This window comes from Cotesia glomerata, unplaced genomic scaffold, assembly GCF_020080835.1.
Source record: "Cotesia glomerata isolate CgM1 unplaced genomic scaffold, MPM_Cglom_v2.3 scaffold_111, whole genome shotgun sequence".
NCBI lineage: Eukaryota > Metazoa > Arthropoda > Insecta > Hymenoptera > Braconidae > Cotesia > Cotesia glomerata.
The window spans coordinates 1-25,000 of NW_025401455.1; the positions used below are offsets into that span (position 1 = coordinate 1).

General features: G+C 30.6%; 7 protein-coding genes across 10 annotated transcripts; 5 read left to right on the top strand and 2 right to left on the bottom strand.

The window, feature by feature from the left end:
• Positions 1 to 4: 4 nt before the first annotated feature.
• On the top strand, positions 5 to 3,022 carry LOC123273634 (nuclear exosome regulator NRDE2; the record flags this gene model as incomplete). Its single annotated transcript, XM_044741067.1, has 3 exons — positions 5 to 2,350; positions 2,424 to 2,608; positions 2,714 to 3,022. Coding segments are annotated over 3 exons (2,784 nt in total), but the record flags the coding sequence as incomplete, so codon positions are not given.
• A 394-nt stretch (positions 3,023 to 3,416) lies between these two features.
• On the top strand, positions 3,417 to 5,091 carry LOC123273640. The gene is made up of 4 exons (XM_044741077.1): positions 3,417 to 3,782; positions 3,864 to 3,936; positions 4,014 to 4,139; positions 4,607 to 5,091. Exons 1-4 carry the CDS (start codon positions 3,711 to 3,713, stop codon positions 4,831 to 4,833), a joined length of 498 nt encoding a protein of 165 aa, XP_044597012.1. The 5' UTR covers positions 3,417 to 3,710; the 3' UTR covers positions 4,834 to 5,091.
• Positions 5,092 to 6,953: 1,862 nt separating this feature from the next.
• LOC123273636 (DNA fragmentation factor subunit alpha-like) lies at positions 6,954 to 14,587 on the bottom strand. Of its 4 annotated transcripts, none has more exons than XM_044741072.1 (3): positions 14,377 to 14,587; positions 8,380 to 8,560; positions 6,954 to 8,192 (listed from the first exon to the last, which is right to left on the bottom strand). In XM_044741072.1, exons 2-3 carry the CDS (start codon positions 8,558 to 8,560, stop codon positions 7,756 to 7,758), a joined length of 618 nt encoding a protein of 205 aa, XP_044597007.1. In that variant the 5' UTR covers positions 14,377 to 14,587; the 3' UTR covers positions 6,954 to 7,755. The 4 variants fall into 4 exon arrangements, with proteins under 4 accessions (XP_044597007.1, XP_044597004.1, XP_044597005.1 ...); XM_044741069.1 differs by lacking the exon at positions 14,377 to 14,587 and adding an exon at positions 12,782 to 12,912 and having other exon boundaries at positions 8,380 to 8,565; XM_044741070.1 differs by lacking the exon at positions 14,377 to 14,587 and adding an exon at positions 9,465 to 9,703 and having other exon boundaries at positions 8,380 to 8,565.
• Positions 9,875 to 13,435, top strand: LOC123273635 (D-beta-hydroxybutyrate dehydrogenase, mitochondrial). The gene is made up of 6 exons (XM_044741068.1): positions 9,875 to 10,344; positions 10,598 to 10,681; positions 10,757 to 10,931; positions 12,145 to 12,266; positions 12,772 to 12,876; positions 13,008 to 13,435. Exons 1-6 carry the CDS (start codon positions 10,129 to 10,131, stop codon positions 13,404 to 13,406), a joined length of 1,101 nt encoding a protein of 366 aa, XP_044597003.1. The 5' UTR covers positions 9,875 to 10,128; the 3' UTR covers positions 13,407 to 13,435.
• A 1,221-nt stretch (positions 14,588 to 15,808) lies between the features above and the next one.
• LOC123273637 (protein disulfide-isomerase A3) lies at positions 15,809 to 18,097 on the top strand. The gene is made up of 3 exons (XM_044741074.1): positions 15,809 to 16,145; positions 16,272 to 16,503; positions 16,627 to 18,097. Exons 1-3 carry the CDS (start codon positions 16,003 to 16,005, stop codon positions 17,725 to 17,727), a joined length of 1,476 nt encoding a protein of 491 aa, XP_044597009.1. The 5' UTR covers positions 15,809 to 16,002; the 3' UTR covers positions 17,728 to 18,097.
• A 306-nt stretch (positions 18,098 to 18,403) lies between these two features.
• On the top strand, positions 18,404 to 20,141 carry LOC123273639 (putative SERF-like protein). Its single transcript, XM_044741076.1, has 3 exons — positions 18,404 to 18,601; positions 19,475 to 19,586; positions 19,670 to 20,141. The coding sequence occupies exons 1-3, from the start codon at positions 18,595 to 18,597 to the stop codon at positions 19,734 to 19,736; spliced, it is 186 nt and encodes a 61-aa protein (XP_044597011.1). The 5' UTR covers positions 18,404 to 18,594; the 3' UTR covers positions 19,737 to 20,141.
• A 630-nt stretch (positions 20,142 to 20,771) lies between these two features.
• LOC123273638 (glucose-6-phosphate 1-epimerase) lies at positions 20,772 to 22,932 on the bottom strand (the record flags this gene model as incomplete). The annotated part of the gene is given in 4 exon segments (XM_044741075.1): positions 20,772 to 21,885; positions 21,996 to 22,304; positions 22,389 to 22,726; positions 22,874 to 22,932. Coding segments are annotated over 4 exon segments (715 nt in total), but the record flags the coding sequence as incomplete, so codon positions are not given.
• Between the last annotated feature and the right edge of the window lie 2,068 nt (positions 22,933 to 25,000).

Sequence of the window (25,000 nt, forward strand, 5' to 3'; positions counted from 1 at the left end):
CTGCGAAGTTATCGATCAACTACCGGAAAAAAATGATGAAACTATTTGCCTGGACTCTGATGTCGAGGAGATCGATTCCACGAAGCACAAAAGCCATCATAAGAAGCACAAAAAATCAAAGAAACACAAGAAAGATAAGTACAAAGACAGACCAGCCAAGTACAAGTCAGTGGTTGAAAATCTCTACTACGAGGACCGAGGGAAGAGCAAGTGTATTTACAAAGTAGACACCTTATGCTCGCGCGCACGTCCTAGGTACCATCGTTACAATAAAGCTCTAGGTTTCGTTCTCATGAAGAAGGAAAAGACAATCAGTAAGAGATACTTCGCTAAAAATTTAGCCAAAAAAGAAGCGAAGTCTAAAACTAAGTCAAATACGGTGATACAGAGACATAAAGTCGCGACTGAGGAAGAATCTGAAGAAATGAAGGAGAAAATTTTGAAGCTAGAAGAAGAAAAGAAGTCCAGGATTAAGTATTTCAACCAGCAGTTGATGGAAGATCCACACAACATTGATTTATGGCTTGAGTATATAAATTTCGGTGACCGTGACAATGAATTCGGATCGACTTATGGCCAGAAGGAAACCAACTCTTTAAAATACTCGAGAAAGTTGGCGATCGTAGAGAAGGCCTTGGAGAAAAATACTGGCTCTAGTAAACTACTAAAAGCAAAATTGTTCTTTTTAGATGAATTGTTGCCAGCTGATGAGTACATCGACCGGATCGAGCAGATGATCAGCAAAGATTCGGGTAACATAGTTCTCTGGCAAGCTCTTATCACAGCTACTAGATCGTCTGTATCGCTTTGCCATGTTCCCAGAGTCCTCAAGTTGTACAGCAAGTGCTTCGAAAGCCTCCACCTGTGGCCACGAAGTAATCCCAAGATTTACGACGAACGTCTGCTCAAGATGATGTACCAATCGTTGATATTTCTTCGGCACGGAGGTCTCTGGGAGCAAATGTGGGAAGCTCTGCGCCTGAATATGAACCTGAACCTCAACATCAACAAACAGCATGCTTATTTTAAGGGGTCTATTGATGAGAAAAAATTAATTGATATGGAGGAAGTTATTTTAACGTCTCAGTTGCCGCTGAATCAACTCTGGCTAAGAGTCGAGTTGCTGAGAGAAAACTGCCACTGGACGAGCGTAAGTCGCGAGCAATTAGAACTCGTGGGTGACTCTAACAGATTTATCACGCCGGAAGATGTTACTGAGTTTGTTCATCCGTTATTGAGTAAGAATTATAATTTTAAAATGGGAGTTTACATTCTTTTAGCTTTGAAAGTCCCGCTGTTGCCTACGAGACATAACTTTATGCAAGAATTGGGCCTAGATGAGAGTAATTGGACTTTTGAGTCATACGAGTCGTTGATACCGATCCTGTACCCTTGCTCAGGTGAGATGGCCGGCCACCAGCAGAGAGAATTGCTGACCAAAGGATTATTCGACGCTGGACTTACCTCTGGTCCGCAATATCTGCGCTATCACCCAGCGCGTGATGCGTATTTAGACTTTGTGCGCGATGCCTTTCATATGATTGCCGAGAGTTTTGGTTCTGATCATCAAAGAACAAGTTTCTACGTCTGGTGGTTAAGGTTCGAAAGAATGCTACTTTGGATGCAGAAAAATGATGTTGTTAAAAGCGACAAAAGTGTTAAGAAGCTCAAGGGAATCTTGAAAGATTTTCTGAAACAGGATGAGAATCGGAATAATTTACATTTCTACCGAGAGTACGCTTTAATTGAACGCGAAATGGGTCGTGTTAGTAATAGTGTAAATATTTTAGAAACCGCTATCCAAACGAAAGGAAATTATCCAGAATCTTACACGAATCAACACGAACGCGCGGCTTTAATGAGTTTGTACAGAACTCTACTAGAGGTGTTACTCGATGTAAGAATGTGGGATGAGCTTAAATCAAATATAAGCCAAGTAATTAAAGTACTCTGTGCAATGACCAGACAGACTGAAGGTTCTTTGGAATTAACTGAACAATATTTACACAATTGCTATCAAGATTTTGTTGATAATTTCGAACCCGTAGATCAGATTGACCAAGAATTTTTACCAGTTTTTCACTGCGATGCAATCGCTTGCTACATTTATCTTCTCTTTATCACAGACCATGGGCATCAAGAAATTTTAAATATATTTGACAATTGTCTGGAGATTTCTAAAAACTGTCCTTGGATTCAAGAACGGTTTTACGAAGATAAAATATCATTTTTGCAGTTGATGGTTGAATTAAAAATTGACAAGTTCTCTGTACTGAAAGAATCACTGAAACAAGCATGTGAAGACAATCCAGATAATTTTTATTTGCTCTCTGTTTACGCTGGCATTGAGGTATGATATTTTATATTTTTATATATACTTACAGTTGGATAAATAATAAAATTTATTTTTGTTCATTGAATAGAGCGAATTACCACATTGGAGTATCTGTTTACGAAGTGTAAGCAATCATGAGCAACGACTGTGGCCAACAATTGCTGGATGTTTAGCGGGGCGTGCTCGATTGTACTCGACAATTTGTTTGAATGATTCAACGGCAAGGACTGCTGCGCTCAATAGACTTGTTCATTTTCACAACAATATTTTTAGGTACTTCAATACTTCAATTCCTTGCTGATGTTCATTTAATTAAAATTTATTGCTGTGAATATAAAATAATAATATATAAATTGTTTTTTTTTTTTATGATTTTAGGGTTCCAGATATACGCTGCTGTCCACTGGTCTGGAGGCTGTACATGTTGCTACTACGAGAAGAAGGTTTGTGTGAGAAAAAAGGCGAGACAGTTTATCATGAAAGTATCAGCAGTTGTCCTTGGGCACGATCTGTGTATATTGACGCTGCTGGGATTGCTCCCCAGTTGTTGACGCAAATTCAGGATATTATTCGTGAAAAAGATTTGAGAATGCATGTTACACCAGAAGAGTTAAATATTCTTCGTGGGTAATTAATTATTGTTATGATTCATTATTAATAATTATCCGCTTGTTTATATGTAAATATTTTGTAAAAATGTTAATAAAATTCTATTTTTTATTTAAGACACTGAAGTTAACTGACGTTAAAAATTTTTTTTATAGTTTTATAACAATTAAATTAACATGAAAAATTTTTTTTAAAATTCGACATGTGAAAATTAAAAAAAAATGGTTAGTAAAAATTTTTTTAAGCATTTTTTTATTGTAAGGTAAAAGACCCAGTTATTGACACTTGCAATTTTATTTTAATTGAAAAAAAAAAAAACAAATTAACTCTAATAAATTAGTGAATATAATTTTTTAATTATAAATTTTAAGATAATTGGTTTTTTGAGAACATTTTATTTTTTTTAATTAGAATAAAATTGCAAGAGTCAATAACTGGAATTTTTACCTTAATTGATTTTTTATAAAAATAAAAAAAAATGACAGTTGTCAGCTAACTTCAATATCATTTTTTATTTAATTAAAAATATTAATTTTGTTATTTTTTATTTACAAAATTAAACAAGTTTTATTGATTATTATTGTCGTGTTTATCAACGACAGCCATGCAAAAACATAACCTAGTTTATTTTGACAGCTGAGCTGTCATACAACGTATCACGGTAAAATGGAGCTAAACAATTTATATAATTAATGAAAATAAATATTTTAACACATTTCCAAGCTGTTATTGATTAACTTTGTTGATTTTTGATTAATTATATATAATGGACACAAAAGCTATTGTAGTGCCTGGAGAGGCTCCAGAATCTGATGAAGAAACTCATGAAATTCCGATAGTGAGTAAATATTTAATTTTATTCAAGTAAGAATAAATATTAATTTGATTTACTCAATTGTATAATTGGTATTTATTCTAGGGTTTTACTTTTAAATATATTAAAAATACATCGGGGAAAATAATTTCTGGAGAAGCTACTGAATCGGATGATGGTAATGCATTCAATTGTATGAATAAATAAATAGATCATTTATTAAATTTAATAAATATAAATAATTCATAATTTTAGATGGAGCGAGTTGGAGTAGTGTAAGCGCTGCAATTGATGCAACAGCATGTCCACCCTACATGGATATTAAGCCGAGTACTAAGAAAAGTTCTATCAAGTACAACAGTTTATTGCATAAAAAATTACGTGAGTTTTCTATTTTTATTTTATAATTAAAATACATTTTTTATAATAAAAAAATTGAATTTTAATAAATTACATTATGATTGAATAATATTAGGGATTTCTTTTTGCTAAATAATAAATTAAATAAAAATTAGTTTTTTATCTAACTATTTTATTATTACATTGATACAATATTCTTTAAATGTTTATTACAATAGTAATTAATAATTAACTGGAATATATAATCACAAATACAATTTATTTAAATTTGTATTTTTGTATATTCTGACATCACTATTCAATACTATATATAAATTTATTTATAATAAAACATAGAATAAATTGATTAAAAGCAGACTAATAAATTTATATTAATCCATAAACTAGCATTAAAATTATTAAATATTTAATGATAAATTAAAAATATCACAATAATAATTGATTTTCTCTTACAATATTAATTTAATTATTTATTTTTATACCAACAGACGAATGTAATGAATCATTGAGAACAGATTTACTTAGTCTGACAGAAGGTACTATTAATGCTGGCATCCAGGAGCTCATGGGTATAAACAAACAGCTAGTTAAGAGCGAACTGACTGTACAGGAGGCGGCTTGTCAGCTAAGAAATGCGTCAGCACGATGGAATGAAGCATCTAGTGCTCTGTTCCAATTAATAGACGCTAATTTTTTAAATACCATCAAAACATAACTATTTACTTCATTCATTAATATAAATAATAATAATATTAATTAAATACAATTCAATACTATCATAATTTTTCTTTTTTCTTTTAATATATATATTTATACTGTATGTATATTAATTACTACATTATTGATCGTTAATTATTAAATGTACATAAAATTTTATCGGCTGCTAGCCAAAAAACGTTTTACTTCGTCTAAAGACGTTCAACGTTACTTTTAAATGTTATTAATACATAAAATAAACATTAACTAATGAAAATTTAATTTAATTTTTTTTTGAGCATCACGAGAGGACAAATACTCCCATAATTTGGCATCGCAGGTTTATCTTCTCTGTTTACGGTATAATTATTGACAGTTGGTCTGTAAATTTAATTAATTAACTTGTAACTCGCAATCTTTTGTTTAAATAGCTACTACGTACTTATGAATTTACACAAGTTATATTTAAGCTTTACTACATTTATCTTCAAACCACGATATTAACAAGCACCTGCGATTCAGTATATTTAGCTCCTATAATTAAACGCAAAACTCAAACCTGCGATATAGTTGAGCATCATTTGGCTTTTGTTATTTATTTTAAATCTGTAAATTGATTGGCAGTACTATTTCGATATTTCAGTTATTGACTAACAGCCTCACATTTTAGTTACCGTTGCAGCAATTTAATTATTATTTTTTACTTTATTTTATCGTATTTTTTTTTTTATTTATTAATTAATAAAATTAGTAACTAATTTCTTAAAATACTATCAGCAATAAAAGAAAAAATGATCAGATAAAAACATAATTTTAAATAATTAATATCTGAACATTTTTTTCTTGGACAGATTATAATAACTTCTATCGACTTATCATAAGCATTACCATTAATTATTAATTTTTACACAGTGGGCATTATAATTATAAATATTTATTTAATAAGGGAGGCTTCTGTGCTCTAATTAAATTATTAATAATAGAAGTAATTTAAAAAATGGTCGTTTAGGGGAAAAATAGACAATAGTTTAAAAGGCTTAAGCGGTAAAGGGCAAAGGGCAGGATTCGAGCATACAGTCTTTATCAGAAGCCTCTAGATTGTTCAGAAACGATTGAATACATACTTTTAATTATTTTAATTAATTTACTTAACTGTTTATTTAATAACCTGGTAATTTATATATTTATAATTTATCTTTAATTAATTAAACTATATTTTAATTTAGATGCACTAATGGAATAATATCAAATGCACTACTTCGCTTGGTATCAAAGGACTGATATTGTATGTGTCGATTGTAATACGTAATTTATACATCATTATATTTGTATCTCAATTATCAATTATCATCATAAATATTTTATGCAAACAATGATTTGGTGATCTAAATGGGAATGACATATAATGTGCGTGTGGTGTCTATGAATCAGTCTTAAATCATTATTTTTTTTTTTTTTTTACTTGCACATTAGTAAACGTAAAATAAATATTTTTTCTTATCTACGTACAACCAACATCATACCATGAAATACGGAATGTTTTTTTTTTTTTTTTTTTAATTATTTTAAATTGTTTATGAAGATTCAATAAGGTAATAATAATCCAATCTTTCAAGGTCATAAGGGACCTACCCAAGCGACGTATACATTTCCTACTTTTTTAAATTTACAATCTTCTTCTGAAGGGGGTTGTCAGTTACTTTTATTTATCGATTACAATCAATACAGAGTTTACTTTCAAAAAATGTTTTCGCTTTATTATTATTAGGACCAAGATTTTTGCTAAAATTTCAAAATAAATTATTTAAATGTCAGATCTCACGGCGAAAATATTTTTCATATAAAAAGAATTATGGAAAAAAAATATCTCTTATAATTTTTTTATCCGACTAATGTTTTTATCGTAATTCCAAAATTAAGATTCATAATAAATGATTCAAATTTTTTTTTATTGGTCCTAAAAAAAAATTATAAAAGACATTTTTTTTAGAAAATTAAATGTTGAACAACTTTTATTTAAAAATTTTTTTATACGACCAATATTTTCGCCTTAATGTAAAAAATTTGACACCATTAATTATTAATTGTTATTTTGAATTTAAAGCAAAAATTCTAGCGACAATTATTATTATTTTTTAAACGAAATTTATTATATTACAATAATAAATTCTCGTTGTTAAAATTAGCGTATAAAAATTTTTGAAAGTAAACATTCTAAAAGTTACTTACAGTAAACTTACTATTACAAATCGATATTACCGATTACAATTTAATAACATTCCCATAAAACGGTTAATAACTTTAGATTTGCATTTAAAATGCTCCAATATTACACAGTGAGTCTTGTCATTACTGAGCGTCTCAATTTTACAATTCCGTAGGGTGCGCGCACTTTGACTTTGAGTCATAGCGATCATTCAAGAATACAATTCAAGAGAAAATTTATATAATATATATACTTATATCTTTACTCTAACAAATAACCACATTCAAATAATTAATTACTATCTATTTAAATATAATTAATCCATAACAACTATTATACGCCTATTATTTTAAGTAATTAATTAAAGATTACAATTAATATATTTATAATATATCTAAATACCTATCTCTAACTCGACAATGAGGTTTTAACAATAATTCCTTACAGATTCGGCGCAATAGCCACAAATAATAGATAAGACACACAATTATTTGAATAAATTTGTCTTGACAATAATCGGGATGATTATTACCACGATCAATTCAATTGATCGTAATAATAATAATAAATAGTATTAATGAATGATTAATGGTAATAATCTCTCTATAAACATTAATTTAGGCATCAATTCCAAAACAAAATCATAGTTTGCTGAAACTGGCGACCTTTATAAAATATTCGACGTCGCACACGATACATGCTGGCAATGGTGAGGGCGCCCACCCCCCACATTGCCTACGCCCGCTCCATCTCCCCACTGCTTGCGTACATCTGGAGAAGTGCCATTGACTCTTGGGCTTGACGTTTTTCAGCCAAGAATCTGCCCGACGCCTCCTTGAGTTGTTCCAGAAACATGCGATCAGGCACTATGTCAGCCAAACTATCGGGATTCATGTCGCTGAGTAATTCTAGGTCGTTGCCACCCAGCAGAGAAATGTGTGTTGGATCATTGTGCAATGATGACACAAGTGGTTCGATCGGCCGGTGATAATTTCCGCGAGTAGTGCTCTCCTCAGTCCGTCCAGCACTGTCAACATTATCAACGAGAATATAACGTGACGTCGCGGTCTTTGCGCTGCCGGGTGCGGCCCACTTTTCAGATCCGTTGAGTACCATTAAACTCGTATTTCTTTCCAACGTTGCAAAGTACTCTTCATCATCCACTTCCGTACCTAAAACCATTATTTTATTATTTCATTTTAATTTTTAATTTAAATAAATAAAAATATTCTAAATCATTTATTCTAAGAGGATTATTTTTAAGAGTTTATTATATGGATCGAGTACTTTGACCCAAAATCGATCATTGAACTGACAAACTCTGGCAAATATTTGATGAATAAAATTAAAATAAATTACCATCTTGTTCCAGGACAATTGTGATGTCAGCATCAGTAGGCAGAGCTAATCTACTTCTGGCGACGTTGGTCAAATCTTCGAGTGAAGCTGCGGTTATTCCCTTTCGCTTTTCCCTGGAGCAGTCGACGATTTTGTAGGGGTTGCCGGTCACTGTCATCACTGCCGAATTCCCCTCAGACATTTTGGCTTTAAATAAAACAAACAATAACTCAACAACTGATAGATAACTTTTCCACACACTCAACCAACTGATTTTTAAGTTTTCAACTGCTCATTACGGATCTTTTGTACTAAATACCGGATTAGGCACAAACGTATACACCTTTCTTATTGAGAATACTGGTTTTAAAACTACTTATTAATATCAGTAAGCTATTTTATGTCTCTTAACAATAATTTAGAATCACTTGATATCTTGATGCAGGTAAGGGTTTAGGTCCATGTAAGTGCGGGCAGTGTCAAGGGGGCTTTGAGCTTCTTAAATAATTTAAGATTTTTTATTTTCAACTCGCATTAACCAAAACATATTTACGAAAACTTTTCACTTTCAAATTGAGCTTTTTTTCCAATTCAGAAATTAAAAATCTGATAAATTTTATTCAAGATTGTTGACAAATAGTACAATAGTGAAGAAATAAAGTTTAGGATTGGGTGTGAAAGTTCTAAGGCGTACGAAGAAAACACCACCGACCACCCACCACGGTAATCCAACTAGCACTGGGTCAATGGTGCAACCACCCTTCCTATTTATAGCGAACGTAGACTGCTGTTGTATACATACAGTCATGTGACAAACCCAACTCACCCCCACTCTTAAATATATACCGACTACATCCACCGAATCAATAACCTCACCCTCAAACCACCCCTTTACCTCAACCAACTCCACTCTTTCCGATCCGCGACTCAACTTCTATTCGCTCCTATCCTCTCTCGTTCCTTCCACGCTCATTTCTTCCCCTTTCTAGTTCCTTCACCCTTTTTCTCCTCGAACCTTTTTTTTTTTTTTTTTTTTCTACTTAGGCTCTTTCATTTATAGAGCGCAATGGTCTCTGATCTCGACAACACTGAGAAGTTGAACTTACACGAATTTTTGACCCAGCCGCATTCCAATGATGACATTGACAACTAGCCTACCTCACGCTGAGTTCAATTGACCCTGCAGTTAATTATGTACTGGTTTATGTTTTCCATTTAATTAAATATTTCAATGCGCGGAATAAATCAATTAACGTTTAATATGTGAAATATTGATTTTGTCTTGCGGATATTTATTATGTCTATGTTTATGTTTACGATTACTATTCAATTAATTACACATCTTTTTGTTTTTGAGTTTGAATTTACTGATACCGTTTATTGATTATTTTATTTGTTTGTTGCTAATAAAAAAGAATTATTTTATTTTACTAGTTTAATAAAGTAAACTGGAGTTTATTTGAAAAGTTTAAAAAGCAGGACTGCGAAATTAGTTTTTAGATTTATTAAAAAAAAAAAAATAAAAATAAAAAAATAAATTGAAAATAAAAACAAGGGATACAAAATTTAAAGACGCAGCCCTGCGACTTATTTTTAGTTGAGTATTAAAATGAGAAACTATTTCCAGTTTAAAGTTAGCTCAGCTATTGCTGTGATCAAGTTATAATTTTGACTAGCTGAAAATTCTCCTTTCAACGACATAATTATTAATTGTTTACGTAATAACGACCTAAATCGAAATATAAATAAATAAATAAAGAATTTAATAAAATGCCAGCTAAAAAAGTGACTGAGGAACCAGATGATAGTCAAACTTGGGAATTATTAGAACGATGTCTTCTACCAATAGCTTTTTCCCATGCGGTAGCAGTTATTATTTCTACTGTTCTAAATACTTTGGGCATATCTCAAACTTCAAGTTTCGTGCTATTTCTTCTTTTTTTATCATTGTCCATAGGTTTCACGCTCTTCTATCACAACCTCAAGGTAAGACCATAATAACAGCCACCTAAAAAATACTAAAATAAAATTATTTAAAATTCTCAATGTCAAGCTACACTAGTTCAATGACAAAACAGTTACGTTAAAAGAACTAAAAAAGTTTAAATCCATAAATTTAATAATAAAATAACCGGTACCCTCTGACCTTTACATTACAAGTCCGCTGGGGAATGAATATAATGGATCTTTAGAACACAAGATAAAAGCTAAAATAAATATTAATTGAACTGTCTCTCAGGTGACTGCACCTGGTAAAGCTGTCCTTGTCACGGGATGTGACTCGAGAGTTGGATGTGCTTTGGCGAAAAGGCTCGATGAATTAGTGAGTATTTCAATTAACTATTTACTACATTTTATAATTAAAAATTAAACTCATCTATTATTTTATTTGCTTCAGGGTTTCACCGTGTTTGCTGGATTTACAAACAAGTTTGATAATGAAGATAGAGTTGATAATTTAAAAAAAGATACCTCTGGCAGATTGCATGCATTACAATTAGATATAACTAATGAACATGACATACATTCTGCTTTTCTTTATGTTAACGAAAATTTACCCGATGGTGCTCCAGGTATTTATTAACAAATTACGTATAAAAAATTTTTTTCTCCCAACTAGGGAATGTATAAAAGTAAAAATCTTGTTGAAAAACGCAAAAATTTTTTTTTCGGCATACGCCCTTTTGACTTCAAGAAAAAAAAATTTTTAAGTTAAAAGGATATATATGAAAAAATAGTCAAAGTAGCTTTATTGCTTCTAAGGACGTTAAAACGTCGAAATCTAAGGAAAAATTGATTTTTGGAATTGAGACTGAAAACATTAACACATCCCAATTTTTTTAATTTTCATTTTTTTGTATTTTGTCAAAATTTACTGAAAAAAATTAAAATAAAATTTTTAACTTCTCCTAACATAAATTGACAATTTCAAAAAACTCGGCTGTGATAGCATTTTCAGTTCAATTTTCAAAAATCATTTTTTCATTTGATCTCGACATTGGGAAGTTCTTAGACGCCACTTTGACATTTTTTCATATACGTCCTTTTGTCTTTAAAATTTTTTTTCTTAAAGTCAAAAGGGCGTATGTCGAAAAAAAAATTTTTTTGCGTTTTTCAACAAGATTTTTATTTTTATACACTCCCTAATTTGAAGAAAATTTTTTTTTATTAAACGCTTCTAATTCTGCAAAACTTAAAGGGCTTATATTTTAAGATACACTTTTTGACTTTAGTAACGTGAAATAACTAACTCTTAACAACTACTTCGCTAAATATTTTAAATTACTAATATAAGTTAGCTAACTAGAATAAAATAAAAATTGGCATTTGAAAGTTCACTTAAATAAATCCCATTTAAACTTTTAATTATCAATACTCGGGATTTTTAGTTGACGTTAATTAAACGTCAGTTTGGAAGTTAAGTACTTTTACTAAATCAGCTTTGTGTATATTTTTAATTGATTTATATCTTCATTATACGGAGAATTTTTTTTTTTCTAATTAGTTTTGTTGATAATTAAAAAAATATATTTAAATCTAAAACTGCATACCTTGCTCATTTTTATTTCTAACTAAAATATTAAAATGAAATTCAGCAAAAAATATATATCTGTCAGCAAAAATAGAGTTAATCAGAAGAAGAGATAGAAGCTTGTTTGAAATTATTAAATTGAATAATTAATTAAGATGAATTTATAATATCTTGATATTATGATGAAATAATGTCTTCGATAACAAGATGAATTATAAAACTTGTTACTTATTATTTATTTTAACTCATTTAAGGATTATGGGCATTAATACATGCAAACGCTTGGATTACTCTCGGTGAATGTGAATGGGTGCCTCTTTCAGTAGTGCGAAAAAGCATTGACACGAATTTCATGAGTGTCGCACGATTAACTCAAGTATGTATGCTTTATATATTATTAAAATAAACCTAAAATAGAAAAAAAATATGATACTGGATTTAACAGACATTTAAAAATTTTTTTAATTTTTATAACAATTAAATTATAATGAAAAACATTTAGCAAAAAAAATTCACATGTAAAAATTGAAAAAAATTTCAAGTACAAATTTAAAACAATATTTTATAATAATTAATTTATTGTAAAAATTAAAAAAATTGTCAGATGTCTGCTAATTTCAGTATCATAAAAAAATATGAAAAGTTATTTATTTATTTATTTATACATCTGAACGCCAATCGGAATTATACAACAATTAATATATTTCTTAAATTATAAATTATAAATTTTTAAATTCTGAAATTTTGGCTCGAAAATTAAACAAAATTAAAAATAATAAATTTATTTGGCGATGCCGAGAAAAAATTAATAAATGAACAATGTTATTAATAAAATTATTAACTAAATTATTAATGAAAAAAATTTTTATTTGAATTTTTAGGTCTTTTTACCTTTAATTAGACGTTGTAAAGGACGAATTATTTTAGTTACTAGCATTTTGGCTCGAATACCAAGCGCGATTAGAGGCGTGCAATGTGCCAATGGAGTAAGTAATGTTTATCAAATAATTATTTCCATTTACGGATGAAACATTTAGTAATGCAGTGACTGTGTTCACTACGTAGTAGGAAATAAATCGATCCGCTGATTAATTAATGAATTAATTTGTATACATAGGCTGCATTAGAAGCATGGGGTTCGTGTTTGAGACTGGAAATGCGCAGATGGGGCGTGGATGTAGTTGTTGTCGAGACAGGTGAATATGTTGCCGGTAACTCATGGTTAAAAGACAATTCTGCCCTTCTAAATCAAGCTCGAGACATGTGGGTACAGTTGGAACCGCAAACACGCAAAGAGTACGGGGAGGAATTGTTCCAGAAGGAGATGTTGTCACTTGAAAAATACACTAAAGGACCTGAAGCTGACTTAACTCGAGTTATGAGAGCTTTAGTTGATGGAACTACCAAAACTTTCCCCTTGAAAAGATACACTCCGGTTACTCGCAAAGAAAGACTTCAAGCATTTGTCAGTGATCATTTACCTAAATCAATTTATGACATTATTTATACTGACTAATTTTTATTTATTGTTGATTATTTGTGAAAATTTTAATTGTTTGATTTTTAAATTATTTATTATTCCTTGTTTGGTCGGTTGTTATTAATTTAAATTTTAATTTATGTAATATCGATTCTACTTCATCAATAATATATTTTTGAATATCTACAGAATTTAATTAGTTGTTGAAATATTTACATATTTTTAATTACAAACCATTCGAATGTTATAAAGAGCTTTATAAAATCACAATAAATTTATTTTATTTCTCTCAATATTAATTGTTAATTTTTTTTATTAAAAACCTTTGAAATTAATTAATTCGATTTATTTTGATAAAATAATTGTTTATTTTGTCGATGATTGATTTAGCGTAATGAATAATTAAATTTTTGTAAATTGCTAATTTATAATTTATTAATTAACTCATCGAATTGTTAAATTTACTTAAGCTTCACTGAAAAGGGTACTTTGTACAAAAATTTATCTTCACTTTCCGTCGCGTTGAATTATTTAGAAGAAAAGTTTAGTGACATGTTTTTTTTTTTATTGCTAATAAAATTCTACAAACTTTTCTCTCTCAAGTCATTTTTTTTTTTTTTTTTTTAAGTATAATAGAACTGTCAGTTTTAGTAATGGACTAGTCTACAATGTTTATAAACTTCCATTACCAAAAAAAAAAAAGAAAAAAATGTGTCTTTTAAAAATCGTTATTTTATTTATGAGATCAATTTTTGGTATTTCTAAAAATAAAAATTATTTTTTGAAATATAATAGTAAAAATTGATAGTCTATTATTAGTAATAATATATTATAAAATGTCATTAAACATAGTATAATTTCATCCATCTAAAAATATATTCATAAATTGTGTACGACGTAAAAAAAATAGCCGACAATACTGTACAAAAATAAAACAACTTGATTCGGTTTGAAATATATATAAGTAATAAACAAAACAAATTGTTAAAATATTATAATTACTCACAGTATTTCAATAGAATTAATTGTTCGACGTAATTAGATTAACAAAACATCAAATACAGCACAATCTCTTCATTGTTGTCACAAACAATGACCTCTCCTACAATGCCTTTGAGAACTTATGGACCGCAGGATGAGGATGAAGATGATAAATAAATAATAGAGTGTAGTCTGGTAATTTCAGAAAAATATAAATCGCAATTTCGTTATTTTTATCGTTTACGTTGGCAAAATTGTTCAAATCTAGGGTCTAAAGCCACGCCTTGCAAAGTAGTGGCGCGAAATTTCATTGATGTAATTGGACGAACTTTTTTTTTTTTTTTTTAATAAAAATTCAATGTTGATTATTATCCTATCAAATCTAATTTAATCTTCACTTGGTTGGCTGTAGCACGATCGACTTTAGCTATCAAGTTGATCAGAATCCCTTCGATCTGCCTCTCTTAAATCCAAAACTTGATTTTTATCAACGGTACTAAAATAAAGAATAAATGCAGAGTAAAAAAAACCAGTTAAAATAAATTTACCCTTACTTTTTTTGAAGATCTTTTTTTTTTGATAATAAATTTTTCTGCGAAAAATAAGAGGCTCGCAAGCAGTTTTTTTGTATTCATAAGTACTGGGTAAATTTTTAGTGGGTACAATTTTAGATCTTAAACGTCTTCTCATTGTTGTGACACCTTTGAACAAAAATTATAAATTAAATTATACAATTAAAAATATTAATAAATAATTTTAATAAATTTACCGGGTAAATAAAAATCTTTAAGAAGAAAATGATCGCTGCATACTCGGGACGCAAAGGAAAAAGTTTTTAATTTAACAGCTCGTAACCATAAATTTTGGAGTTCCAAATCTTTTGGAAATCTGTGCAATGATATGTATTTATTTCGATAATTGTGGCAATTAGGTACAGCACAAAAATCTAAGCTTTTCTGGTCTGAAGTCATTTTTCCACTTAAAAAAATAATACTAAAGTTAGCCGACGTTTTTAATTTTTTGATTTTTTTTTAGTTATTAAATTAGAAAAAAAAAATATTTTTTAAAAATCGTACTTACAGTGTTTTACAAATGAAATTAAAAAAAAATTTTTCTTGTAATAATTTTTTCAATAAAATAAAATTCTAAAAATTTTCAGATGTCGGCTAGCTTAATTTTCATCTTAAAAAATGATATGATTTACTTTTTATTTATATAATTTATATATTTAAACAATAAAACTAAATTTTCAAATCAAACCTCCTAACTCAGCCATGTTTACTGACGGTGTCATGGCTGCCATCAGTCGCGGCGACACCGCTGACTGCATAATAACGATTGGAGCAATAGCTTCATAGAAACTCCAATAATAACCAATAGAACGCCGACAACACTGAACAGATCCGTCTGTGGTGATAAGTTTTACAAAAGCCACGTCTTGGCATCGGGATTCGTCGTTTAATTTTCAAACGTGTCTCATTCAGAGCGAGAGAGATAGACTAAGACAAGCTACCAAATAAATAAAACAGAGACAAGAGATAAATCTATTTAGTCTGTCGGAATTAACAGAGATCTTCATATTTGGAGAAACCGGCGACGTGCTTAGTGTTGATCTACAATTATTGGTATAGTTTTTTTTTTATAATAAATTATGTTGTCTAAGTGGTTTGTTCTGTGCTTCCTGGCTCTTGGAGCTTTGGCTGCTGAAGAAGACGTTCTTGACCTCACTGACGGCGATTTCACAGCTGAATTAGACCGTCATGACAACACACTTGTTATGTTCTACGCACCCTGGTAAGAATATAAATTTATTTTTAATTTACAATAGTGTAATTTATTATTCACAGTCCATGTAAATTAGTCGTGCTAATTATTTATGCTGATTGACGTGTCACTAATGCCGGTAAATTATTTATGTAGGTGCGGACATTGTAAACGTCTTAAGCCCGAGTATGCTGAAGCTGCTGGGATGCTGAAAGGCAGTGATCCAGCCATTACTTTGGCTAAAGTTGACTGTACAGAGGGTGGTAAAGAAACCTGTAGCAAGTATGGAGTCAGTGGTTACCCAACTTTGAAGATCTTCTCCAAGAGTGAAATGGTCAGCGAATACAATGGTCCACGTGAAGCTAAAGGAATTGTCAAATACATGAGGGTAACATATTTTTTTAAAACAAATTATTAATTAAAAAATTAACTCTTGCTATTAAAACTTCGATAATTTATCACATAAAAATATTGTGTAGTTTATAAAATAAAAATTTTTTATTTACCATAGGGACAAGTTGGACCAGCTTCCAAGGAACTTAAAGGTGAAGAATGCCAGAAAGCATTCTTGGACACTGACGAAGTTAGCTTCATCGGTTACTTCGAAGACGAGAAATCCGAGCTTGCTAAATCCTTCCAATCTGTCGCGAAGAAATTACGGGAGAAAGCGCGTTTCGCTCACTCATATGTTAAATCTCTATTGGAGAAAGAAGGACTTAAGAACCACATCAAGTTGTACCGTCCCAAGGTCTTGCAAAACAAGTTCGAAGAAAGTGTTGTTGAACACACCGGAGGCGACTCAATTGCTGATGTCAACGACTTTGTCACCAAGAACTACTTCGGTTTGGTCGGCGTACGTACTCGTGACAACGCGGCGTCATTCGAGAATCCACTGGTTGTTGCTTTCTACTCTGTTGACTACGTTAAAAATCCAAAGGGAACCAACTACTGGCGTAACAGAATCATGAAGGTCGCCAAAGAGTTCCCTGAATTCAACTTTGCTATTTCAAACAAAGATGACTTCCAACACGAGCTCAATGACTTTGGAATTGAGTTCACCAAATCCGAGAAGCCAGTTGTATTCGCACGCGACGACAAGGGTCTCAAATACGTCCTCAAGGACGAATTCAGCGTCGAGAACTTCCAGAAATTCGTTAAAGACTTTGAAGACAAGAACTTGGAACCGTTCATCAAATCCGAATCCGTCCCAGAAGACAACTCTGGCCCCGTCAAGGTTGTGGTTGCCAAGAACTTCGAGGAAGTTGTTACCAAACCAGACTCTGATGTTCTCATTGAGTTCTACGCACCCTGGTGTGGACATTGCCAGAAACTTACTCCAATTTACGACGAATTGGGTGAGAAGATGGCCAAAGAAAACGTTGTCATCGCCAAGATGGACGCTACCGCCAATGACGTACCACCAGAGTTTGAAGTACGTGGATTCCCAACTCTCTACTGGGTACCCAAAAAATCCAAGAGCTCGCCAGTCAAGTACGAAGGTGGACGGGAGCTTAACGATTTCATTAAGTACATCGCCGAACACTCGACTGACAAACTCAAGGGTTATGACCGTAAGGGAAATCCCGTCAAGGCTCCAAGTGATGAGCTTTAAAAAGCCTGACTATCTTTACGTTTATTTTATAATAATTATAACAGAAAAATTAATTTTATTTCCTCGGCATAAATTACATATGTCATGATAAATTTGATACGTGGCTCACCGTCTTCACATTTATATGCCGAAGGAATATTTATTTATATATTTATTTAGGTACATATATAAATAAATATATTTTTCTAATAGCACAAATAACATCTATAAATATGTGCTTTAATTGAGTGAGGTATAATCCTTATACAAGGATTCATTCCAGCATTTTTTTTAAACAAAACTTTATGTAAGTTAGATTGTAAGGATATTGATAATTGTAATTAACAATTTTGTTTATACCTTCAATAAAATAATTGATATCATTTTTTCATTAATTGCTTTTTAATTTATTTTTTCATTGAATTTTACTTTATATTAATTTTATTTATCTTAAATATAAAAATTATATTAAAAAAAATTAGATTTTATTTTTTACTTGGTTTTTATTGACTGACAGTAAATTTTTTTAAAAGAATTCAAGTTTATAGGTGTTAATAAAAATAAATTCAAAATTGCGCGGTAATAAAAAAATGGTGGCGTGTTGACCAACATTAAGGCCAGAAAAAATATAAGTAAAATTACATGAAAACTTGCTTTACATGTGATTATAAATATGCGTGGGTATAAGTGTGTAAATATAAGTGTATATAAACGGCGTGCGAAGGGTCGAAGCTACGAATACAAGTACAAATAAGCTAGGAGTAGGAACTAGAATCAGCATCTCAGTATACAAAATAAAAGATCATCGAATAATACATCGAATCGCTGTTATTTTTTTAGCGTGTCTGTTTGTCAAGTACTTGTTTGTCGGAGGTCAAGACTACAAAAATGACCCGTAAGTAAAATCAATTTTTTTTATTTCTGTAATATAATTATCAATATTATTTTTATACATGTTTATATATAGACTTAAGTATTTATGACCGATGTAAATGAATACGAAACTCTGTGTATACGAAAATGTCTCGACTTTCCAATAGCTCGTTTGATTAAAATTGTTTAATTAAATTTTCTATTTATATTTTTAATTTATTTTTAAACTATGTGCCTCGATAGTTTTCTTTCATTCCCTGAAATTGGTTATTGATTTCATAAATTCAATGTTTAATTTTTTTATCACAGCTAACCATGTTTGCAATGAAAGTAAAAATTTTGTTTTGTAAATAATAATTGTTATTTGTTTTTATCGGTAAATTTTATAAAAATTTTTTGAGTAGTTTTTCATTTGAATACTATAATTATGATTTCGAAATATTAATTGTAAAATTGAGAATAAATATTTTCGAGACTATGTTTTATACTTTCGTAATTCGATGATGAGCTCCTGATGGTGTAATTTTTACAAGTAATTATAGAACTAAGAGAAGATTTTAGTTTTCAGGTCTATGATTTTTATAATTTATTTTATTACCTAACCTCTAGTGAAACTTGAATTTAATTTAACAAAATTAATAATAGTAAAGTTAGCTGACGTTTTTGATTTTTTTAATTTTTTCCATTTATTTAATTGGAAGAAAAAAAATATTTTTTTAAAATTGCATTTAAAGTTTTTCAAGTTTTTTACAAATTAAATTTTATTTTTTTGTGATAATTTTTTCAGTAAAAAAAATTCCAAAAATTTTTAGATGTTAGCTAACTTAATTTTCATAAAAATTATATTGATAGTTGATAAAATTTATCAGTACTTAATAAAATTTTTATTTTCCAGGTGGAAACCAACGTGATTTGGCTCGTGCTAAAAACATGAAGAAAGCTAGTAAAAAATCGGCTGCTGAGACTGAAACTAATAAAGGTTTAACGCTCGAGCAGCGAAAACAACGGTAATTTCTTTATTTATATAATTTAAGTTAAATTAACAATATTAATTCGGCAGTTAATTAAAATCATTTTTTTTTTGTTACAGTGACGCAGAACGAATAAGAGAAAAACAGTTACAAAAAGCTTTAGAAAAGCAAAATAATGTAAAGTAAGAGGTGAAATATTTTACAATTTAAAATTAATAATTAATAATAACAATAAGTATAAATGGTAATATTACTATCAATAATTAATAACCATAAATCCAGATTACCTCTTTATGTTTTAATTTATATGTATTATTTGGAATCGTTAAAAGTTTTGTCAATCAAAATAATTATTTATATTAAAAATTTATTATTTTCGAGTCATTTTTCTTGATATATTTTAATACACAAAAATTAGCATCAATTGTATATTCATTTCTACATTTCACACTTCAAGTGATGCTCACGTCTTAAGATAAATAGAAAATTTGTATTATAAAAGCATTAATAACTTTAATGGTCGAAAATAATGTCGTCCTTACAGTTGTATATAGTTTTAAGATAATAAAGTTATTGTTATGATAAGCATAATCTCTTAGAAGTTTAATAAGTCACCTAGTATCTAAATTGAAAATTTATTAGTATAAGTAGGAGATATAAAGAAACATAATGAAAAAAATTTGAAATATTCCCATTTATTTTTATTGCACTTTCCCTAGCGAGAGTACATTTTTCACATTGTTATCATTATCCATCGTATTTATTAATTAATTTTGTATTTTAATTTAGTAATTTATCTTGTATTTTATTTATTGCTTGGATTTGTTATCTTGTGAATTTAAAAAATTACATCCATCATTAAATGTGGGAAAGATAAAAAATGCGATTTTTTAAAAGATATTAATACCTTCAATCGACATGGATTAACTTTAAATAATCACTACACATTACTTAATTAATCAAAAACTATTCTCTATAATAAATTTTAATTTTCATCAGCATTCCAAAAAATTTATTAGTAATGTCTGAGTCATTTTCTATTTACAATTACTCGTACTGTTAATAACTGAAAATCTATTTTACTTTTCAAAACTATCCAGTAGTAACATGATTATTATTATTACTTAATAATGAAAAATTTCATCAATTATTATTTAATATCGCTAAAAGCCACTGCAACTCGATGTTGTTCGTAATATTAAACATTCTCATTGATTGGCATTTTTTTTTCGTATACATTTTAATTTTTTTAATGATCAGTATCGCATTCTTAACAATAACATTCACAACTAAAGATTTAAATATTTAATGAGAAAGCGATACAAATACAAAGTATTAAAAAATAATAAATTTTTTTTTTTAAATTACATGTATTTTATAATAATAATAATTAATGATAGTAATAGTAATGATCATTGGATAACGGTTGTTAATCTATTAATACGTTAATGCAAGCAAACGATCATTGATATTAAATTGTATTGCAATGAGGAAATGAGCTAATTACTAGCTCTTGACAGTCAATTATCTGAAAATATTAAATATAAAAGCTGAGTAGGTCTACACAGTATTTAAAATTAACTATTGCTTGTGATTCGCATGTCAATGCACTGTAACGGTACATATACATAAAAAAAAAAAAAAAAAAAAAAACATAATTTATTATAATTGCTAATAAAAATAATAATTATAATAGAAACAAAACAGACCCAGCGATTTTAGTCGATGGGCTGATTAATTAAAAGATTTAAAAAAATATCTAAGTCTACAATGTCACTTATAATATTCATAGCACCATTGCTTTAGCTGTAACGTCAACGGGATAAAAGTAAATATAATAATGATGATAATAATGAAAAATCACCAGTCATCTTGAGACAACGCCCAAGGAATAAGCTATTGGGAATGTTTGCTGCCCTAATATATTGCGTTATTTAACATCGCAAGTCTAAGAGTTAGAGAAATAAAAATATATGTATATTTAAAATAAATCTAAGTTGATAAGAATTGATTGATTGATAGGCTGGGTCTGTTACCAGCAAAAAAAAATCTACAGATTGAGAGAACAAATTGAACAGGACTGTGTTATACAATTAGCATAATGATGCGACGGATGGTGATGGTGGTGGTGATGGTGATGATGATGATTAGGTGTCGTGGGTGTCTGCATTGGAGATTGTACATAGAGCCAATTCGGTGGACTGGCCGGCCAGCCAACAGTTGCGCGTGGACGCGCTGGTGATAAAGTACCCGATGCAGGAAGAAAGTGATCCGATGTCACGACATTATTTGACGGCACTTGGCTCGATGATACTCCACCCTCTACTCACATGACCTTTTAAATTTAATAATAATAAATTAATTGATCATTATTAAACAGAAATTTTTTAATAATCAATATTTAAATTTTAGTTTTCTGTGTAATTGTAAAATAATAATAGTCACCTGAAGGATTTGACTAGCCTCAAAAGCAGTTCCTGGCAACAGTATAACTGGGCTACTGACATGTCCACTTTCAACGCAAATCATATTAGGAAATTCGTCGTCGCCAAAATCTGGAATGTCTCGTGCTTTTTCTTGCCACGGATTCCAAATAACTGTATCGGGAAAGTTGTACTTTTGGACGCGCATTTTTCGGCCTGACACAACATTTGTTATTATATGCTCAGGTTGAGTGTTTTGATAAATTCTGTCAGTCCATTCGCGTACGGTAACAACGTCCAGACCCTCTTGAAAAATTTGATTATCCCTCGTCTATAAATAAATCATGAGTAAAGTATGCAGACGTAATATAATAGCTAGGTAAGTAGATCAATACCTCCTAAGTGTAATAAATACCTTGTCGATGAAAGTACACCCGTGAAGACCAGTAATTTGACACCTTCTGACATCAGGAACCTTAAAGTATGTGTGCAAAAGTAAATTGAAACTGAAAGTGTGCTCTTTACTAGGATTGTAAACACCAATGTTGAAGTGAAGCTCTTTTTCGCGTAAAATTAGCCTGTAAGTTAATCGAAATGGATAGTTCCACATAGAACGAGTGAATTCGTTGTCCATTATTGAAAATATCGCTTCTACATCACCGCTCGGCAATCTTTCAGGTGATTTTTCTACGTTCCAACGTATGATCCTGGCAAATCCATGTCCTGGCCCAAATGACCACGCTCCAAATTGAGCTGAAATGAAAAAACAAAACTAAAATAATTTATGATAATTAGCCAATCAATTATGCTACTCATGAATAGTTGAATTTTTGTTATATTTTTTGAATAAAGAGATATTGTGATATTGCGTGTCTTGGTTCGCTTCCTCAATATACTTACGAAAGACAAATGGAATTCCACCTCTAATGGCCTTCTTCCCGTCGAACACCGCTTGCTTACTGTAACACAAGAAAACAAACGTGACTAATGCTTCTCAGTAAATATGTCTAAATAGTATAATCATCGACGTTCCATCTAATATTATTTTTGTATCTTACTATTACTGTATTATTAATCTCTGAATTATATTGTAACAACTAGATGCAATACCAAATAGTTTTCTTGGGTACCATAAACTTAATAATTTTTTCAGTTGGTTTCATTTAAAAAAATTCCTTTTTATTTCTTGCACTCAACTCGGACTCATTTATTATTACTTGACGTTAAATATACACCAGATGCAGGACGGGTGCTCTACAACTCTTGGTGACCAACTAATTTACACCAGCAAAAGTAGAAGAAGAATTTCACGGTAGAATGGTTGTGTCCGAGAGGGAAATTCGATCCACTCTGACTTTACTCGCCCATGTATTTTCTTTTACAAACTCATGGAAAAACTTTACTTGCTAATTTACATATTACCAACTCAACTCGAGTCTTCTCTTCTCTTTTGAATTTCTCCAGCCCCTATTTAAAATTATATTCGTGTCATTACCCCCGGGTATCAGTTTCAATGAAGAAATGAAGTATCTAGACAATGATCGTTAATTTAAAATAAAAACTATGTTAATTAATAGTAAAAAATTTTTTATAATTTAATGTATCATCAACTGATCATTCGATGAATCGTCTCAACTTGAATCGGATGATTTAGTTTGATTTATCTCGAGCGATTGTAAAAACTTGAGCAAGGACATGACCGGATTTGATGGGAGCGATCTAAATCAGAGGAGGAACTTTAGCTAATCCCGACGATCGATCTTCTGTAGTAGGATCAGATCCCACGGGATGAGCGAGGAGCGAGAGACAAATATAAGAGAATACGAATAAGAAGTGAAGGCGGTCTCTCTGGTACTCGGTGAGTACAAACACGATGAAGAACCAGAAGCAAGAAGTAGGCGAATGGAAGGATACTAGAAGACGAAGAAGAGATCCAGCCAGCATATATACCAGGGAGTGGAACGGGCAAAAGGTTTGCACGTAGAGAAGAGTAGTGTATAGGGGAGCGATGTAGCGCAAAGCTGCAGGCGGTGGTGATGGTAGTAGAGAACGCGGCTGACGCCCAACAAAAACGATCGCCGCTGTCTGGTGTGCTTTTTGTGGGCATCGCAGTTCCCAACCTCCTCCCTTGCTCCTTTCTCCTCCACCATACTGACTACTCGGTTCTTCTGCCACTCTGCTTTGCTTCTCTACTCTGGCTCCGCACTACTAAACTTTTCTTCTCTATCTATCATCTTCTATCCTTCAGCCTCTGTCCTCCGATGCTCACCGTGTATTCTCTGTGTACGGTTTAACTATACGCTCCTCGACAATCGCTTGTAGCCCCACGGTTACGCGTTACTTGTACAACGCCAATATCCCAATTCCGCAGATTCATCGGGATAAATCTACCCTATACCTAGATACTCTTTCTGCTCGCTCTTCTAGTCTCTTCTGTGTCTTGTCTCCCGTTGTTTCGCTCCGAGTGAACGGCGACCATGTTTTTTCAATGAGTATTAAAAAAAAAAAAAAAAAAAAAAAATTCTAAATTCCCACAGAAAAATAATTCTTTTCTTCATTATTTTTTTTTATTTTTTATCATGCTCTGATTTCACGGCTACTGACTACCTTAACTCAATCTTTCTCGTCACTCTTGCCAGTAAAGTATAAAAGACCATTGAGGATATCGACATCAGTCTTTTCTTCTCGTGATTAACCAATGAAAATCACACCGGATCTCCGGTTGATTGGCACCGACCTCGAGATCACTCAGCCTCAACCTTACAGATACTTTTTATTTTACTTTACTTAACTTTTATCATCAGTTGCGGTTACTGCAAGATAGAAAAAAGTTAATTAATTATTGTTACTCAATATCAATTCAGATCTTCGAAAGTAGACTTTATCTCAGTAGATATTATATAAAAATTCTACTTGAACGTATTATATTAAACTTAAAGAGAATGTTATTAAAATTGAGCGTAAATTATTTTGAATAATTGGAACGAAGAGACCACGTGTTGTAAGTGTTGTAGACAGCCACCCGGT

What these genes read in the sequence shown, in the direction of transcription:
- LOC123273636 (XM_044741069.1), bottom strand. Translation starts at nt 12,827, where the DNA reads ATGCTAGTAACTAAAATAATTCGTCCTTTACAACGTCTAATTAAAG. An exon ending in TTTACAACGTCTAATTAAAG is followed by an intron (nt 8,566 to 12,781) that starts GTAAAAAGACCT and finishes TTTTATTTAAAG; the next exon opens with CCAAAATGTCTGAGGGGAAT. An exon ending in AATTGTCCTGGAACAAGATG is followed by an intron (nt 8,193 to 8,379) that starts GTAATTTATTTT and finishes TAATGGTTTTAG; the next exon opens with GTACGGAAGTGGATGATGAA.
- LOC123273637 (XM_044741074.1), top strand. Translation starts at nt 16,003, where the DNA reads ATGTTGTCTAAGTGGTTTGTTCTGTGCTTCCTGGCTCTTGGAGCTTTG. An exon ending in GTTATGTTCTACGCACCCTG is followed by an intron (nt 16,146 to 16,271) that starts GTAAGAATATAA and finishes TTATTTATGTAG; the next exon opens with GTGCGGACATTGTAAACGTC. An exon ending in GAATTGTCAAATACATGAGG is followed by an intron (nt 16,504 to 16,626) that starts GTAACATATTTT and finishes TATTTACCATAG; the next exon opens with GGACAAGTTGGACCAGCTTC.
- LOC123273639 (XM_044741076.1), top strand. An exon ending in CTCGAGCAGCGAAAACAACG is followed by an intron (nt 19,587 to 19,669) that starts GTAATTTCTTTA and finishes TTTTTGTTACAG; the next exon opens with TGACGCAGAACGAATAAGAG.
- LOC123273635 (XM_044741068.1), top strand. Translation starts at nt 10,129, where the DNA reads ATGCCAGCTAAAAAAGTGACTGAGGAACCAGATGATAGTCAAACTTGG. An exon ending in TCTTCTATCACAACCTCAAG is followed by an intron (nt 10,345 to 10,597) that starts GTAAGACCATAA and finishes ACTGTCTCTCAG; the next exon opens with GTGACTGCACCTGGTAAAGC. An exon ending in TTTACCCGATGGTGCTCCAG is followed by an intron (nt 10,932 to 12,144) that starts GTATTTATTAAC and finishes AACTCATTTAAG; the next exon opens with GATTATGGGCATTAATACAT.
- LOC123273640 (XM_044741077.1), top strand. Translation starts at nt 3,711, where the DNA reads ATGGACACAAAAGCTATTGTAGTGCCTGGAGAGGCTCCAGAATCTGAT. An exon ending in AAACTCATGAAATTCCGATA is followed by an intron (nt 3,783 to 3,863) that starts GTGAGTAAATAT and finishes TATTTATTCTAG; the next exon opens with GGTTTTACTTTTAAATATAT. An exon ending in TTTATTGCATAAAAAATTAC is followed by an intron (nt 4,140 to 4,606) that starts GTGAGTTTTCTA and finishes TTATACCAACAG; the next exon opens with ACGAATGTAATGAATCATTG.